The following is a 13,993-nucleotide window of genomic DNA, read 5'->3' on the forward strand; positions in this document are numbered from 1 at the left end:
GTTAATTGGCGCAATGGTAGGCCTCACAATAATGCCCCTTTTATTAACATTACTGGTATAGGAGCGGGCCAATATCCCTATTACCGGCAGTTTTGAGAATTAAACAACTTGTTTATAATTTCAGTACATCATTTTTATAAGTTGAAAGTCTCGTAGAATTTGCAATTGTATGTTAATTTGAGAATGACGCAAACATTACCGTTTGTTTGCTATACAGATTTAAAGTTAAGGTACTTAGAAATGCCGGGATGCAATTTTGTCGGCCTAACAGATCCTCAATCAACGGTAAAATGCTTTTAGAAAAATCTGTCTCCAAAAGTAGTAGTTTCCCATCATCAGTAGACTGAAAATGAAATTCAATTACAATTAAGAACCTTCAAAAGCTGAAGAAAGCTACACAGTTATGACGTCATTCTATAGACTACATGAAGTAACAAACGCCAGTCGCGACCTACAAATCTTTACTATATGGCGACACGGACACAATTACGACGTCATTAACCAGCTGTGTCCCATACCATTTTCGAAAGACTTTAGATTTTTAATAACAAAATTAACTTATTAAAACTTTGAATGTGAAAATAAAACGACGGAACTATTGCTTCCATTTTAAAATAAAGTTCAATTGACTTACTTCAAACAAGAGGTGATCACCAGGTGCATCAGCAAATACGTGCGTCAGCTTATATTTTTTGGGCGCGATTAAGTCAATTTTGTATCCGGTTAGGAGGTAACATGTCTCCCGAAATTCGGAACTGGATCTCTTGAAGGCCTCCATCATACGTTTGTTTTTATGTTCAGCGGATTGCAATTGTTCACGCAATGCTAATCAAATCAAAACACACAAAGTAGCAAAAGTAACTAATGTTAAATGGACCTCAGGGACTACTGCAAACAAAAGTGTAAGACCAACCTGTCAATTGTTCAGAATTGGCAATTTCGCAGGTATTTTCGGCGGCCAAACTGGAAGCATCCGCACCCTTTTCAATTAACAAGTGTATTCTCATTTTCAGTTTTTCATTCTCTTGTTTCAAAGCGGCTATTTCCTTTTGTCTCCTCTCTTCCGCGAATGTCACTGGGTTGGCTCTGAAGTGCAACACTCTATAGTCTGATTCGTTGCCTGGCCCCGAAGGGTTTTCATTATTACGCGAGATGTTAGCTTGTAGTGAAATAACTAGTGAACTGTACCGAAAAAGTTAGATGAACAATGTTACTTGTGTTTTCGAAGACCCCTAAACTTCCATATAAATAATCCAGTTATATTGAAATTTTTGTTGCTTCCAAATTACTTAAATACTATAGCACAAATATATTAAATGGGAAATGCTCACTTTAATCTTTCAATTTCCGATTGTTTCGAGTTTAATTCTTCACTAAGTTTTGATGCTGCCTATAAAGTATTTTCATTGCAAATGGGGATAGTGTTATTTTTTGACATTAATGGAGAATTTACGCAATAAGCCTAAAATGTTTCTTGGTGGTTAGGAATTAGCCTTATTCCTGATCAGCGCCACCTACCCATAGCGGCGACTTTGAGAACTACTGTAAACGGCAAGCCAACCAGATGTTGCTAAAATCTGGTAACGTCATTTTTGGTAAGACCCCGAGAGTGCCCGTCAGTGACGTCACCAGATTTTAGCGACATTTGATTGGCTTTCCGATTACAGTAGTTCTCAAAGTCACCGCTATAGGTAGGTGGCGCTGATCAGGAATAAGGCTAATTGCGCTCGCGGACAAGTATAGTAAAAAAATATTCTTACCGGTGGACCAGCTGGTTCATTGAGATTTACAAGGTTCTTATATTCTTCCACTAAGGCTTCTAAGTTGGTAATGCGTTCCTTGTTGAGTTGTCCAAGATCCACCGTCACTTCACTTTCGTACGAGGAAATGATTCTCTTATAACTTTCGCATTCTTTCACGAGAAGCAATTGCCTGTTACGCAGTTTTCTAGCAAATTGATTAACATTTTCCATCGTTTTTTTAACTTGTTCCAGTTCAAGACGCAATGATTTAGATTCGTTCTCGGCGCGCTGTTGATGAGCTTTCGCTACTTTTAACCTGCGTATTTCATAGAACAACATTCTTAAAAATTATCCAAGACGCATACTCTAACATTCCCGTTGAGAGCGAAATGAGGGTGTCTAGACTTTGCATTTGAGCTTAATCTAATTCTCGCGCACTGAGGAAATCTTACTCGGTATTTAATGCACCAAGTTCCTCCTTCAAGGTTAATTGCGACTGTTGTAAAACTGCTAATCGACTCGAAACCACTGTTGGAGAACTGTAATTGAAAATGTAAAGAAAGCCAATAATTAAAATAACAAACAATCAACATTGTCTGTCTGTTATAGCTGCAGGAAGTGAGTGTAGACCATGAAGTGATTTGACGCGTAGGTTGACGTACTAACCATTCTTCCCCCTGGCTTTTAGCCAAAGCCTCCCACTGGTAGAGCGACGACTTTAAAGACTGATTTTCAACTGCTAGTTTAGTGATTTCATCTTTTGTCTGTTGTTCTTTGCGTAACTGGTTCTTCAATGTCTTAACTTTTTCATTTAGCAACATTACATTGTCTTGATTCTCCCTGCAGAAAAAAATATAGATATATGGCAGCATTGGACAGTATTCTATGAATAAGTGTTTAATTAATCCTGGAGGTCTCTGAAACTGTGCGGAATATTCATAAAACAATGGAAGGTTTCATTGGGTGTATGTGATGCGAAATATTGTAATAAAAACCGAAATCCTCCTAAAAGTGTTCAATGTTGCAAGAGCCACCATGAAGTAACTGAACAGAACATAATCACCTTAATTTTTTTATTTGTTCTTTGAGAATTGGGACTTCTTTTTCGCGCTCCATTAATTGTTTAATATTGGACTTCATGGAATTTACAAAGATTTCCGAGTCTTCTTGGTCCCGGAGTTTTTGCTGCAAACTCTACAATAATATTGTTACATTGACGTTTTTCGATCATTTCCTTTTAACCCTGTTCTTGAGGATTAAATCATACCGCAATTTCTTGTTCATATTTCGATGTTAAGAGATTTTTTTCCATCTCGAAGCTATCTTGCATTGTTCTGCAAGGGGAACCAAAAATGAGGGGGCTTAATTCCGTTGGTAAGTGGGTTTTCAACATATTTGGGGTTACACTTCAAATGCAAGCAAAATTTATACCTTGTCAATAGTTTGAACTGTTCTTTTTGCGTTTTAAGATGATCTTCCATAATGGAAAGATCTGACTGTAACCTTGGATCATAATGGAGTGTTTAAAAAATTTCACGCAGTTAATTTCTACTTGATTACTTAAAGCAAAACGCGGCTCCCTTGCCACCTATTAAAGTTTGCTTTTTCGCTGCACAGCGTGATAAGCTTAGTAAAGGCTAGTTTTAGCTCGGTATAGGAGCCGCGCTTTACTTGAAAAGGATGTCCAAGGCTAGAAAGTTTAATTTTTATTGGAAAGAGCGTACAAAATAATTGAAGTCCAGTGGATCCCCTACAAGGTGACTTTCCTTACGAACTCCAGTTTTGGCTTGACAAAAGCAGGAGGCATTTATGGGCGGGATTTATAAGTGCACTTATAAATCCCGCCCACTAGACTTCGCCAAGCTAAACTTGGAGTTCAGGAGGAAAGTCACCTTGAAGCTATGGAACCATGCATCCAATTTGAAATATTTTATACATTATTTTCAATAAAAAATATAAAATTATAGCCTGGAACTTTTCTTGAAGGGTCATTCCCACAGCAAATACTTTTAAAGCTACTACACTTAAAGCAAAGCGCGGGTCCAGCGAGTCCCCTACAAGGCGACTTTGCCCCTGTACTCCAGTTTTGGCTTGGCAAAGGCTAGTGGGCGGGATTTATAAGTGTACTTATAACAAGCCAAAACTGGAGTTTGTAAGGAAAGTCAACTTGTAGGGGATCCGCGCTTTGCTTTAAATGAAGAACAAGCTAATGCTTAAATCTTGCTATGAAAATGATTAATTTAAATTTGATAGAAAAAAGAACATGTGCACTGACTGTATCATTTCACTTTCAAATGCCTTGCTTATAGAAATTTTCGCGCATTTTTCCTAGAAATTAATTTTACAGAAATGACGTATGTATGGAGTGTATATATTTGTCATTATTTGCATTATGTACCTCTTGCAATTCCCCCTCTAATGCCGTGACCTTTTTGGTCGCAATTTGCAGACGAGATTTAAGTTTTTTAATCTCCATTTCTAGTTCATCCTCGCGTTCATCAAACATGCCTCTTTGCTGAGAGTCTTGATTTTCAAATTTCTTTAGTTTTTCAGATAAAGATAGATTTCTGGATTTTTCATGCTGAATTATACAAAAACTAATTGTAAGAGATAATTTAAAGGTAAAGGTATTCTTTGAAAACCGTCATTAAAATTCATACAGAGAAACCAACACACAGGGGCGAGACCGCCATTGAGGTATTCTCCCTCACGCCAAGAAGCAACACCAGACGGAGCCCGAGTTCACTACACGCAGGAGGCTAGCACTCGCACTGCCTCTGGCGTAGGTTCTTGGCGAGAGGGAATGGACACTACCCCAATGGCGTTCTCGCCCCTGTGTGTTGGTTTTTCTGTTTGTAATTTCCGAATTTGTCTATTCTTCCCCACTTCGTGTTCCAGTAGGGGTTTGGTAAATGGTATTTCGGGCATAGCTCTGCCCCCTGCTGCCATTCCGTTTTTGAGGGGTAGAAGGTATTTCAACCCCGCTTCAGAACCACCCCCCCCCCTTGGTTTCTTTTAGCTAGAATGAGGTTGCGTGATGTTATACTGCACGTCCCTATTTCTATGGTATGACGTTCGGAGGGGTGTGGCATACGATGTACCCTGACTATACCCTCCCATTTCCGCCAAAATGGCGGCTAACTTACTAACGCGCCAGAATGGTTATGCAAGGGCTGGCATTTAGTAGGGGGTGATATTTTCACTCCATTGCCCATTCTCAATAGCCTAAAGTACTCTTTCCTTTTAGTTAATATTTATTTGGTGAATCCCCAATGTATTCCCTCAATTTCTCTTTCATTTCACCTCATATTATAAAACCTATGTTTTAAAACAAAAATCATTACTTACACTTAATTTATTCTTCATAATATCCAGTTCTTTCTCAAGTTCAATCAACTTAATCTTTGTTTCAGGATCTTTTTGCGATAAATTACATTGCAATTGATCATTCAATGCTTTAGCGTAATGCAGTTCAGCCTCCTTCTCAGTCAACCTACGTTTCAAATTTGAAACTGAGAGACCAATGTCCGTTAACTGAGACGAGTTGGGGCGCTTGCTAGATGAATTTTTCATAGCAATGCTTTGGGAGATACTAGAACTTCTAGAATTTGAATGAGGCACTGTACTAGCTGCCTTACTGGACACGACGGTAGAATCGTCCAAATTAAAAACAGGTACCGGTCCGCGACTGTGAGTTGATGTTGAAGCCATTTGGGGAATTCTTTCTCCCAATCTCACTTGCTTACGCAAATATTCTTCCCCTACTTTTAACAAATCGGTGACAGTGTCGTCCTCATTCATAGCGATTTATGTATAATATCAGGGCCGTGTTTTCCAAAATATAACACTTTATCCAAAGTTGCAAATTAATTTTGACAAGTTACACACGTTGTCTTTACAAACGGCAACTGAAAACCGTGTAATAACACGAGAATTTAAGTAAACAATCTTGTCGTCTGTTCCAATGTCTGGAAAGTTTCATATCTCTCACCATGGAGACATATTTGAGGAGATTTAGCTACTGTGTAGTACACTTTTAGCGAAACTTCTTTTTTACTCCGATAACACTACTCCATGGAAAACTGCCGGAGGGAAGAAGGCTCTTTTTTCTGATCTCTACTCGGAGCCTACGTTAATAACGTAGGCTACGCTCTACTTCACCCCTCCCCCGGCAACATTTTAACAAGTTGAGCAAGACTATTCACGGTTTTGGAGACTTGAAATATTATCAAGTTTTGTGGTTTATCATGTCAACATTTTATTTAAACTAGGCATGGCTTATATTAATGAATATTCTTGTTAACATTAAACACTTATCCCTTACAAAGACTCTTGTTACATGGCCAGAACATATTTATCACGTGGAAATAGCAACAATTTTATCATAAGCATTATAATCCCACTTAATTACGAAATGAAATGTAAAACTAAAGATAATTTTCAGATAAAGTTTCTTATTCAAAATGAAGAGTCCTTTGTATCTAAAAATATTTTATCTAATAATAATGTATTTAAAAAATAAAACTAAGGGGAGAATGAAATGGACGGGAAAAACTTAACCAAAACAATTTCGTTAATTTTAAATAAATTTTCAAACTTTCGGAAATTTCAGATGCTAAGCCTAACTCTTATTTTTAAATGAAAACCGTTAGCGACCCTGAAACCACACTACGTGGGCTTTCAACAAACAGCGCGCACTTATATTTCCTGGCAAAGTATATTTCCGAATTGGTTAGAGGTATTTAGAATAAAATACACAGGTGGTTTACAAAAATATGAGCGTTAGGCTTAGCCCTTGGAAACTGAAAATTTTTGGGAAATACCTTTTGTTAAGTTTTACTAATGATTTTGATGTTCTTTTTTAAGCATAACCATGGTATAACACTCTAAATCGATTAAAACATCATTATCCAACTATTTCATTCTCCCTTTAAGTGAAGGATCAACATTTGCTATCTGTCATAGTTCTATAACGTCGATAGAATAGATTGGGGTTTAGAAACAGTTAGGTAGCAACAATAAAATTAGTGGATCGTTTGAGCATTGACCTACATCAAACGAAATTCAATTCAGAGCGTTTCGGCCTTTCCAAACTGCTAGGCGTCGTTACATCGCGCGCATTACTATAATTTAACGGTAGTTAACGCCTTTACGCAAATAGTCTCTCATAAATTGTTTACAATAATACAATCCTCATCAGTAAAGACATGTATGTAATGATTTTGCTACTAAACCTAATCTTAATTGCACAAAACGCGCTTGCCAAACCGAGTAATGACTCAAATCTACTTTTAGTACAAGTGGTAAGTTTGTTTAATGAAGCTCAATTTTTAAATAAAATTATTAAAGACAATTATAGTATTTTTTGAAGGCGCCTCTAAAATATTGAATATTTTAAATTCGAACCTTGGATCCATCTACAAGTACAAAATTAAAAATAAATGCGAGCTATAATTTTCTCGCTAAACCCTACGCGTTAGGCTTCTCTGCGAAGATAAACGATGTTCCCCTGAGCCTAACGTGTAGGGCCCAGTAAGAAAAACGCAATTGCTTGTTTCTTCTTTTATAATTTTGATGAATACGTGGTTATTATTTGAAATATTCAATATTTTATACGCACTTTCGAATATTAGCGGGAAAATCTAACCTGGAATTTTCCTTGTAAGTTTTGCGTCATAAATTTCTGTTCAGATAACAAGACACGGAGCCAGAACACCCTTTTACGCCTCATATCCCAATGATCCGAATACTGAGTTTTTGGCATTCGGAAAAAATCAGTTAACTAAGGTAAATATATAAGTGAATGCGCAGGAGGCTGTGCTTGAATAAATATACGCGTGTTCTAGACATATAATAAAAATTCTGATTTGTCCGAGCAGAATGGAACGCTAGAAATGTTTGAAATTGGAAAACAACTACGTAGACGATACAATGGATTCTTGAAAAATGACTACAGAACGGTATGTTGTAAATCCTATTGGCTAGATGTTAAACGCGTAATTTAGAAGATTCTTGCTGTTTCATTTACTTAGGTTTTGGCCCAAAGTTCGTACGCTTCAAGGTGCATTCAAAGTGGTCAAGCCTTGTTGGCAGCAATATATCCAAGCACTCTATTCAGCGAACAAAAAAATCAAAATGAAAGTTCGCTGGTTCAACCGGTACCTCTTTACTCGGCACCACCTCAATGTGACGGTGTAAGTTCTAGAGGATTTTTGAGGTTGCTATCAATTTTTGAGAAAAACAAATTTTCCGTTTATTAGATGCTTGACGAGTCAAGACTACAGAAAATATTAGGAGATTATGAAGCATTTTTCAACAAACTATATTCTAAACCCGTAGTACAGGTAAAACACCTTAAGTTTCATAACACGCACACAGGGTGTTTTTGAAAAGGCCTTGGTGTTCTTTGAACCAAGGAACATCATCTCCCTTAGGTTTAATTCCTTCAAGAACTTTCAGAAACACCCTGTACACAGTCTTACCGAGGCATTCGTATTATGTTATATTTGTAGAAACTCGAAAGAGATGTCGAAGCCATTACCGGCATCAAAAACGTCACCGTTAATGAGCTGTACGGACTTGCGGACTTACTGATAATAGAGGTTATCATAATCAAATTATAAATATCATTAAAATAAGATTAGGCCTAAATGCACGTACATTGAAACTTTCAGAAATACCACAATAAAACACTACCACCTTGGTACGACACTATTCACTCAAGACTGGATTCTTTTTACACTGGTTACTTCACGGGAATTGCGTCGAACATGACTGTGGCGAAAGCCCTAGCTGGTAATGACAGATTTTCTTAATTCTAAATGTACACGCATGCGCTATATGAGCAGCGCCGTCGGACATTTTTGTAAACATTCTAGGCAAACTACTAAATGAAACTGTTACCAATTTGGAATTCCCGAAACTAACCAAGGAAACCAATATTCCCATCGACGTATTTTACTACATCACTGTAAGAATAGTCCGAATAATTTCCCGAATAACTTATGACGTTATGTTGTTTTGTAGCATGACGTCAACTTATCGTCATTCCTCGGATTATTAAGTGTACCTTTGGATTCGCAACCTCCTTTCGGTGCCACCGTTCTAATTGAGAAATATCAATCTTCGAATGGTGCGGTTTTTGTTAAATTTTTCTATTTGGCATCTTCTACATCGGTACCTATAGAATTGAAATTGCCAGGGTGTGTTGCGGATTGCACCATACAAGAACTTAAAAATATAGTGTATAAAATTAATTCAAATACTAAGTAAATACTGGTAATCGTGAATAAGGTCAAATAAAAAATAATTAAAAGTTCTTAGATGATACAATTATGTCGTTTTGTTTTTTTTTTTTGTAATAAAGTCTTGAGTTATTTGAAGAAAACCTCGAACATATGATACGGTTAATAGTTAAAATTACAGTGGAAGCGGTGAAGGAACTCGGCTTTGTCTGTCACAGAAAAACAGGGAGAATAGAGGTAAGATGGAGCGGTATGCATGATGATGGGCGCTCTGCCGCATTGTTAAGTCATGCACGCCCTTACTCTTCGGTACTATTTTTAAGTGTATTTGTTTGAGAACTAGCTTCCTTTTTAAGACACAGGAGGAATCCTTGATGTTTCCATACCGCATGACCCTACCGAAACACTGAGCATGCTGGGAGGACTTCGTTGCCATTCCGTAGGTACAGGTACAGACTATAACGTTACCGCTCCATCCCTCTCTTCTTCAAGGGTAGAAACGTACAATCAATGTACAATCTCTGTAACATTTCTGGACGCCATTTTAAAAATGATAGCGAATAAGAATTATATAAACTAGTTTTATATATATATCCATATCGATATCATCTTGGACGAGTACCCTTCTTGAAAACTTTCTCAAAACGACAAAAGATTGAAACTAGGATATTAAAACTGTTTATATATAAAATATTTTATACACTCATCAACTTAAGATAGTACTTTAACAAGTAGCGACAAAGTTTCGGGTGCGATACCAAATTGCTTACGCCTAGTTAACTATTGCGAATGATTTAGGTTAGTATAAAAGCGTATAAGATTAGATAAATAACACTTTGAAGAAAGTCGAAATATATCAATGAATGAAGATGATTTTAGTACGTTCTTTAGAAGTTGCGCGGTTGCATGATTCATAATGAAAAACTTTTGTAGTTGGTGTTTGTGTTCCGTTGAAATCTTAGTACTGTTAGTTGTTAGTATTTGCGTCGTTTTACATAAAAATCAAACGGAAGAAAGTACATTGGAAGTGTTACAAGTGGTTAGTAAGTCCTAGCATTATAAATTTCAAATGCATTTGATTGTTAATGTAAGAGATAAGTAGCTGACAAAAAGCTAGGGGTTTCCAAAAATGGTGATAGCACCGAAATACGATGGGTTCTATGGGAAATAAATTTGAGTCGAAAATGTAACTTCTAAGATCGATTTTGCCATCGGGGTCACAGTTTACAAGATACGATTAGTGTCATGATTTTTTTTTTCGACTCAAAATCACCATACTGTACTTCGGTCCTGCCATAACCACCCTTACTTTTCAAAAGATTTCAAGACATGGAGCGAGAACACCCGTTTTCCATTCATATCCAAATGACCCGAATATGGATTTTCTGTCGCAAGGGCTCGGTATTTTAACTAAGGTAAGCTTTACCTATTCAATAAAGAGCAGATGCAGATGCTTAATAATAAAACTTAATGAACAGAAGGGAGCGATGGAAATGTACCTGATAGGTCAAATATTAAAAGAAAGGTATGGAAGCTTCCTCAAGAACGATTACAGAACCGTAAGAACATCCACATATCTTATAATAGTTACCCTCTTCAATTGTTTACAAAGTTTTATCAATCATGTGTTGAAAGGTTCTAGCGCGCAGTTCACCGACACCGCGTTGCATTCAAAGTGGACAAGCTATGTTAGCGGCAATGTACCCGAGTCACTGGAATGATAAGGAAGGATACAACGAAGCAATCAACGTCATGCCTCCAGTACCGATAGACGTGCTACAACCACCTAACGATAAGGCAAGTATTGTATAATCAGAAAACCCTATACTTTGAACATCTATCGTAAGCGACTTATCTCTTTTTGAGTATTTACTAGAAAATTAATTCATAAATGTTTATGTCTGTAAGTTTTTAGCTTTTATGGTTGGGATAGTTTCAGTTTGGGTTGAATTTTGGTCAACTGCCACACAAATGCCTTTTTGCATTGGCCTCTCTTGATGTAAAAGATGTATTGACCTTTTATTTTCAGTCCAATAAAATCGCTCCAAGCCAATCTGAAAACAGTGAAGCTACCAATAAAGGAGATTTTTACGAGATACTTATGAGAATCTGTGTAACGTATATGTTTATTTCATTATTTAGATGCTGAAAACGCGCGATTTCTTCAAATTTATTGGGAATATAGACCAGTTTTTGCAACGTCACATCTCCAAGGAATTCATACAGGTATGTGTTGAAATAAGTCATAGCGAAACGAAATGAATTTGTGATCTAAGCAGGACACTCTCTGTATACCCATTTCAAATTAATGGTATCTTATCTTATCGGTTTAAAGGTAAACTCCTAGGTTTAACTTTTCTTTTAGAATGTTAAAAATAACGCCTCGTCCTTAACCGGGTTCGAAAATATTACGACTCAATCTCTTATGGTATTTAGCGAATCATTGAAATGCGAGGTGAGTAAACACATACTCAGTTTCAATTCAATTAACTTGCAGATCCAGACATGACTTAATTTGAACAGGGATAGATTTAATTTTAGAACTAGGAATGGAGAACGGTTAGTATATAATTCAGTCCGACTCATAGCCCAGTATAGAGCCCCTCCCTCCAACACGTAACGAAAAGTTTAAATTTTCTGATTGGCTCACTTAAACTACGTTTTGATGGCGTTGCTGACCGGGACGGCGAAAAATACGTAATTCCTTTTTACCTCTGTCTCTATGACCCGCCTCTTCCTTCATACCCCTCCGTCGCGTTAAAGGAGGGGTCCGGGACTTGGACGCGCGCCCAGAATACTCCGTTCTCCATTCCTACTACTCAAATTAAATCTATCCCTGATATGAATATACGCAATACGTTTAATTTAATTTCACCTTTTACAGATGTATCATTCCCTGATTTTACCACCGTGGTTTGATTCCCTTTACCCAAGTTTGCTGGAAATGAGCAACGCATTCTTCATTGAATACTCCGAGAACATAACTATTGCCAAAGCTTGTGCCGGTTAAGTGTTTTTATTTCAAACGTTGAAAATTGAATTTTGAAATCAGTAACTTTATTTCAATTTATACGATAAACGTATTAGGTGAACTTCTCAACGAAATTGTTCATAATTTGGAGAATACCAGAAAAACGACGCACACTGAGATTAATATCAACACATTCTTCTACTTCACGGTAAGTAATTGCGTTAGATTTTAATAAAATTTGTTCTGAACGTAACTTTTTAATTCGGGTTTCATTTCAGCATGATTTTAATCTGGGAGGTTTGCTAGGTTTATTACAAGTCCAGTTAGTTGGTAGAGTAAGTTTCGGAGCTACGTTAATCGTCGAAAAACACAAGTTAAATTCAACGTCAACGGGGGTCAAATTCCTGTATTTGGAACCAAATGAATCAAAACCGGAATGGCTTCAAATACCAACTTGCCATGAACAATATTGCACAATTGGTGAATTGAAAAATGTCATCGCCAGATTAAAATAAGGCTACAATTGAATGTCTATCATTGACAATAAAATACCTTCGAAAACAGTTTACTAAGTAATAGCAAAAGCGGATAAGGCTTCAATATTCTTACTGAACTAAAACTCAATCCTAAATTTTTAGCAAAATCTGTATGAGATTTAATAATAAAAGAGTTTCGTAAAGTATGTCATACAGAGTAGACGAAATATTCAAGGTTTATACCATTTTAAATTGCGTTCGTTGTTTCGATGTAGCAATTATTACCCGTACTATGTTTAAATGGTACGTGTGAAACGCCGAAAAACAGTCAGGGAACACCCAACTTGTGGCAAGATGTTAAACAGTATCCTATTTTCTTCTAACGTTACGTACAATTATGAATTTACAACCGTGTGTATCGAACCTCTCCACGGAGGACAAAGAGGACAAATTTTCTTCGGTCGCTTAATTAATATGGAATGTACACTTCATTAGCAATTCCCTGCCTTTGGCTGTAGACGACATGTAATCTGAGAAGCAAACTACCCTCCTCTCAACCCCCATACACGAACTAACCAATCAGGGAAGAGGTTCTTGACGTCATAGATTTATAGAAAGTAGTATATGATGCTGGCGATCCAAACGTTATTTTTTTGGCTGCTACTTTATGAGCCTATTCACAGCGTGTTCCCTGTGCCAAGGTCGGGAAGGCTTCTCATATTACAAGGCGCGAACAAGTTTCAAAAAAGTGTACTTTTTGTTTTACTCTATATACTTTTGGTATCACTAAAGTAGAGTTACGTTGCAATATGTGGGAAATAAATTACTGCGAACGCGGTGTCAGTCACGCACACAGACACACCCATCCACAGACAGATACGTTCAGTTTAATACCTCTGCGTGACGCATTAATCAGTCGGAGAGGTAAAAAGCGCCTTTGCAACTTTTGTTTTGATTTATTTGATGAATACAAGCGCTAAAGCTCAGTGCGAATTTTGTTATTCTCAATGAATTCTCTGTTCAACAAAAACTGGGCTATCGCATGGCCCGTTGTTTTTTCTTTACTTGGAAATCTTTTGGAAGCTCTGGCGCAAGTACTTCAAAAGAAATACCTTGACTTAAACAACGTCGAAGTTCTAAGCATGTATCGATGGATAATTGGAGCCATCTTAATTCAGATATTGTTACCGTTCAACGACCTCCCAAGTATCAAAGAATTACGATGGAATAAGGTAAGATTTAACATGTTATGTAGTGGTTATCGCTTTCGTCTTGCAACAAGAGGTCCCGGGATCGATCTAGAACTTTGGCAGCGGGTAAAAAACCTTGGAGCAAATTCTTCCGCGTAAATGTTTTCATCCCACTTGTTAAAGGAGTCTTCCTCCGCGGTCTTAACCAGTTTCACCTTACCAAACATAAAAACTTGCTGAGTTGTGTGCATGGTAATAGTTTAATCGCAAAGGGCGCTGTTAGATAGCTTTGGCATATGGGCTAGCCACCACCCTTCTACGCACGGGCTTACCATGGACATCCCATCGTAGACATAGCTTAAATTATTCT

General features: G+C 37.2%; 4 protein-coding genes across 5 annotated transcripts; 3 read left to right on the forward strand and 1 right to left on the reverse strand.

Annotated features, from left to right (window-relative positions):
* Positions 1 to 90: 90 nt before the first annotated feature.
* Positions 91 to 5,751, reverse strand: LOC149673961 (mitotic spindle assembly checkpoint protein MAD1-like). 2 transcript variants are annotated; one of them, XM_089839779.1, is made up of 14 exons: positions 5,734 to 5,751; positions 5,091 to 5,650; positions 4,141 to 4,323; positions 4,018 to 4,070; positions 3,174 to 3,245; positions 3,010 to 3,076; positions 2,806 to 2,936; positions 2,409 to 2,582; positions 2,195 to 2,281; positions 1,761 to 2,058; positions 1,332 to 1,390; positions 914 to 1,182; positions 635 to 825; positions 91 to 343 (listed from the first exon to the last, which is right to left on the reverse strand). In XM_089839779.1, the coding sequence occupies exons 2-14, from the start codon at positions 5,541 to 5,543 to the stop codon at positions 173 to 175; spliced, it is 2,208 nt and encodes a 735-aa protein (XP_089695905.1). In that variant the 5' UTR covers positions 5,544 to 5,650; positions 5,734 to 5,751; the 3' UTR covers positions 91 to 172. The 2 variants fall into 2 exon arrangements, with proteins under 2 accessions (XP_089695905.1, XP_089695904.1); XM_089839778.1 differs by lacking the exon at positions 5,734 to 5,751 and having other exon boundaries at positions 5,091 to 5,709.
* Positions 5,752 to 6,552: 801 nt separating this feature from the next.
* Positions 6,553 to 9,060, forward strand: LOC149673962 (lysosomal acid phosphatase-like). The gene is made up of 9 exons (XM_089839800.1): positions 6,553 to 7,045; positions 7,434 to 7,529; positions 7,622 to 7,702; positions 7,775 to 7,936; positions 8,003 to 8,086; positions 8,255 to 8,344; positions 8,417 to 8,537; positions 8,621 to 8,712; positions 8,769 to 9,060. The coding sequence occupies exons 1-9, from the start codon at positions 6,950 to 6,952 to the stop codon at positions 9,012 to 9,014; spliced, it is 1,068 nt and encodes a 355-aa protein (XP_089695926.1). The 5' UTR covers positions 6,553 to 6,949; the 3' UTR covers positions 9,015 to 9,060.
* Positions 9,061 to 9,770: 710 nt separating this feature from the next.
* LOC149673963 (putative acid phosphatase 5) lies at positions 9,771 to 10,798 on the forward strand. Its single transcript, XM_089840038.1, has 4 exons — positions 9,771 to 10,025; positions 10,306 to 10,401; positions 10,465 to 10,545; positions 10,622 to 10,798. Exons 1-4 carry the CDS (start codon positions 9,903 to 9,905, stop codon positions 10,796 to 10,798), a joined length of 477 nt encoding a protein of 158 aa, XP_089696164.1. The 5' UTR covers positions 9,771 to 9,902.
* Positions 10,799 to 11,020: 222 nt separating this feature from the next.
* On the forward strand, positions 11,021 to 12,541 carry LOC149673964 (lysosomal acid phosphatase-like). The gene is made up of 5 exons (XM_089839804.1): positions 11,021 to 11,212; positions 11,352 to 11,441; positions 11,871 to 11,991; positions 12,074 to 12,165; positions 12,236 to 12,541. Exons 1-5 carry the CDS (start codon positions 11,129 to 11,131, stop codon positions 12,470 to 12,472), a joined length of 624 nt encoding a protein of 207 aa, XP_089695930.1. The 5' UTR covers positions 11,021 to 11,128; the 3' UTR covers positions 12,473 to 12,541.
* The last annotated feature ends 1,452 nt before the right edge of the window (positions 12,542 to 13,993 follow it).

Source organism: Phalangium opilio, unplaced genomic scaffold, assembly GCF_054372755.1.
Source record: "Phalangium opilio isolate 3A_F unplaced genomic scaffold, DU_Popi_V2 ptg000048l_1, whole genome shotgun sequence".
NCBI classification, from domain to species: domain Eukaryota; kingdom Metazoa; phylum Arthropoda; class Arachnida; order Opiliones; family Phalangiidae; genus Phalangium; species Phalangium opilio.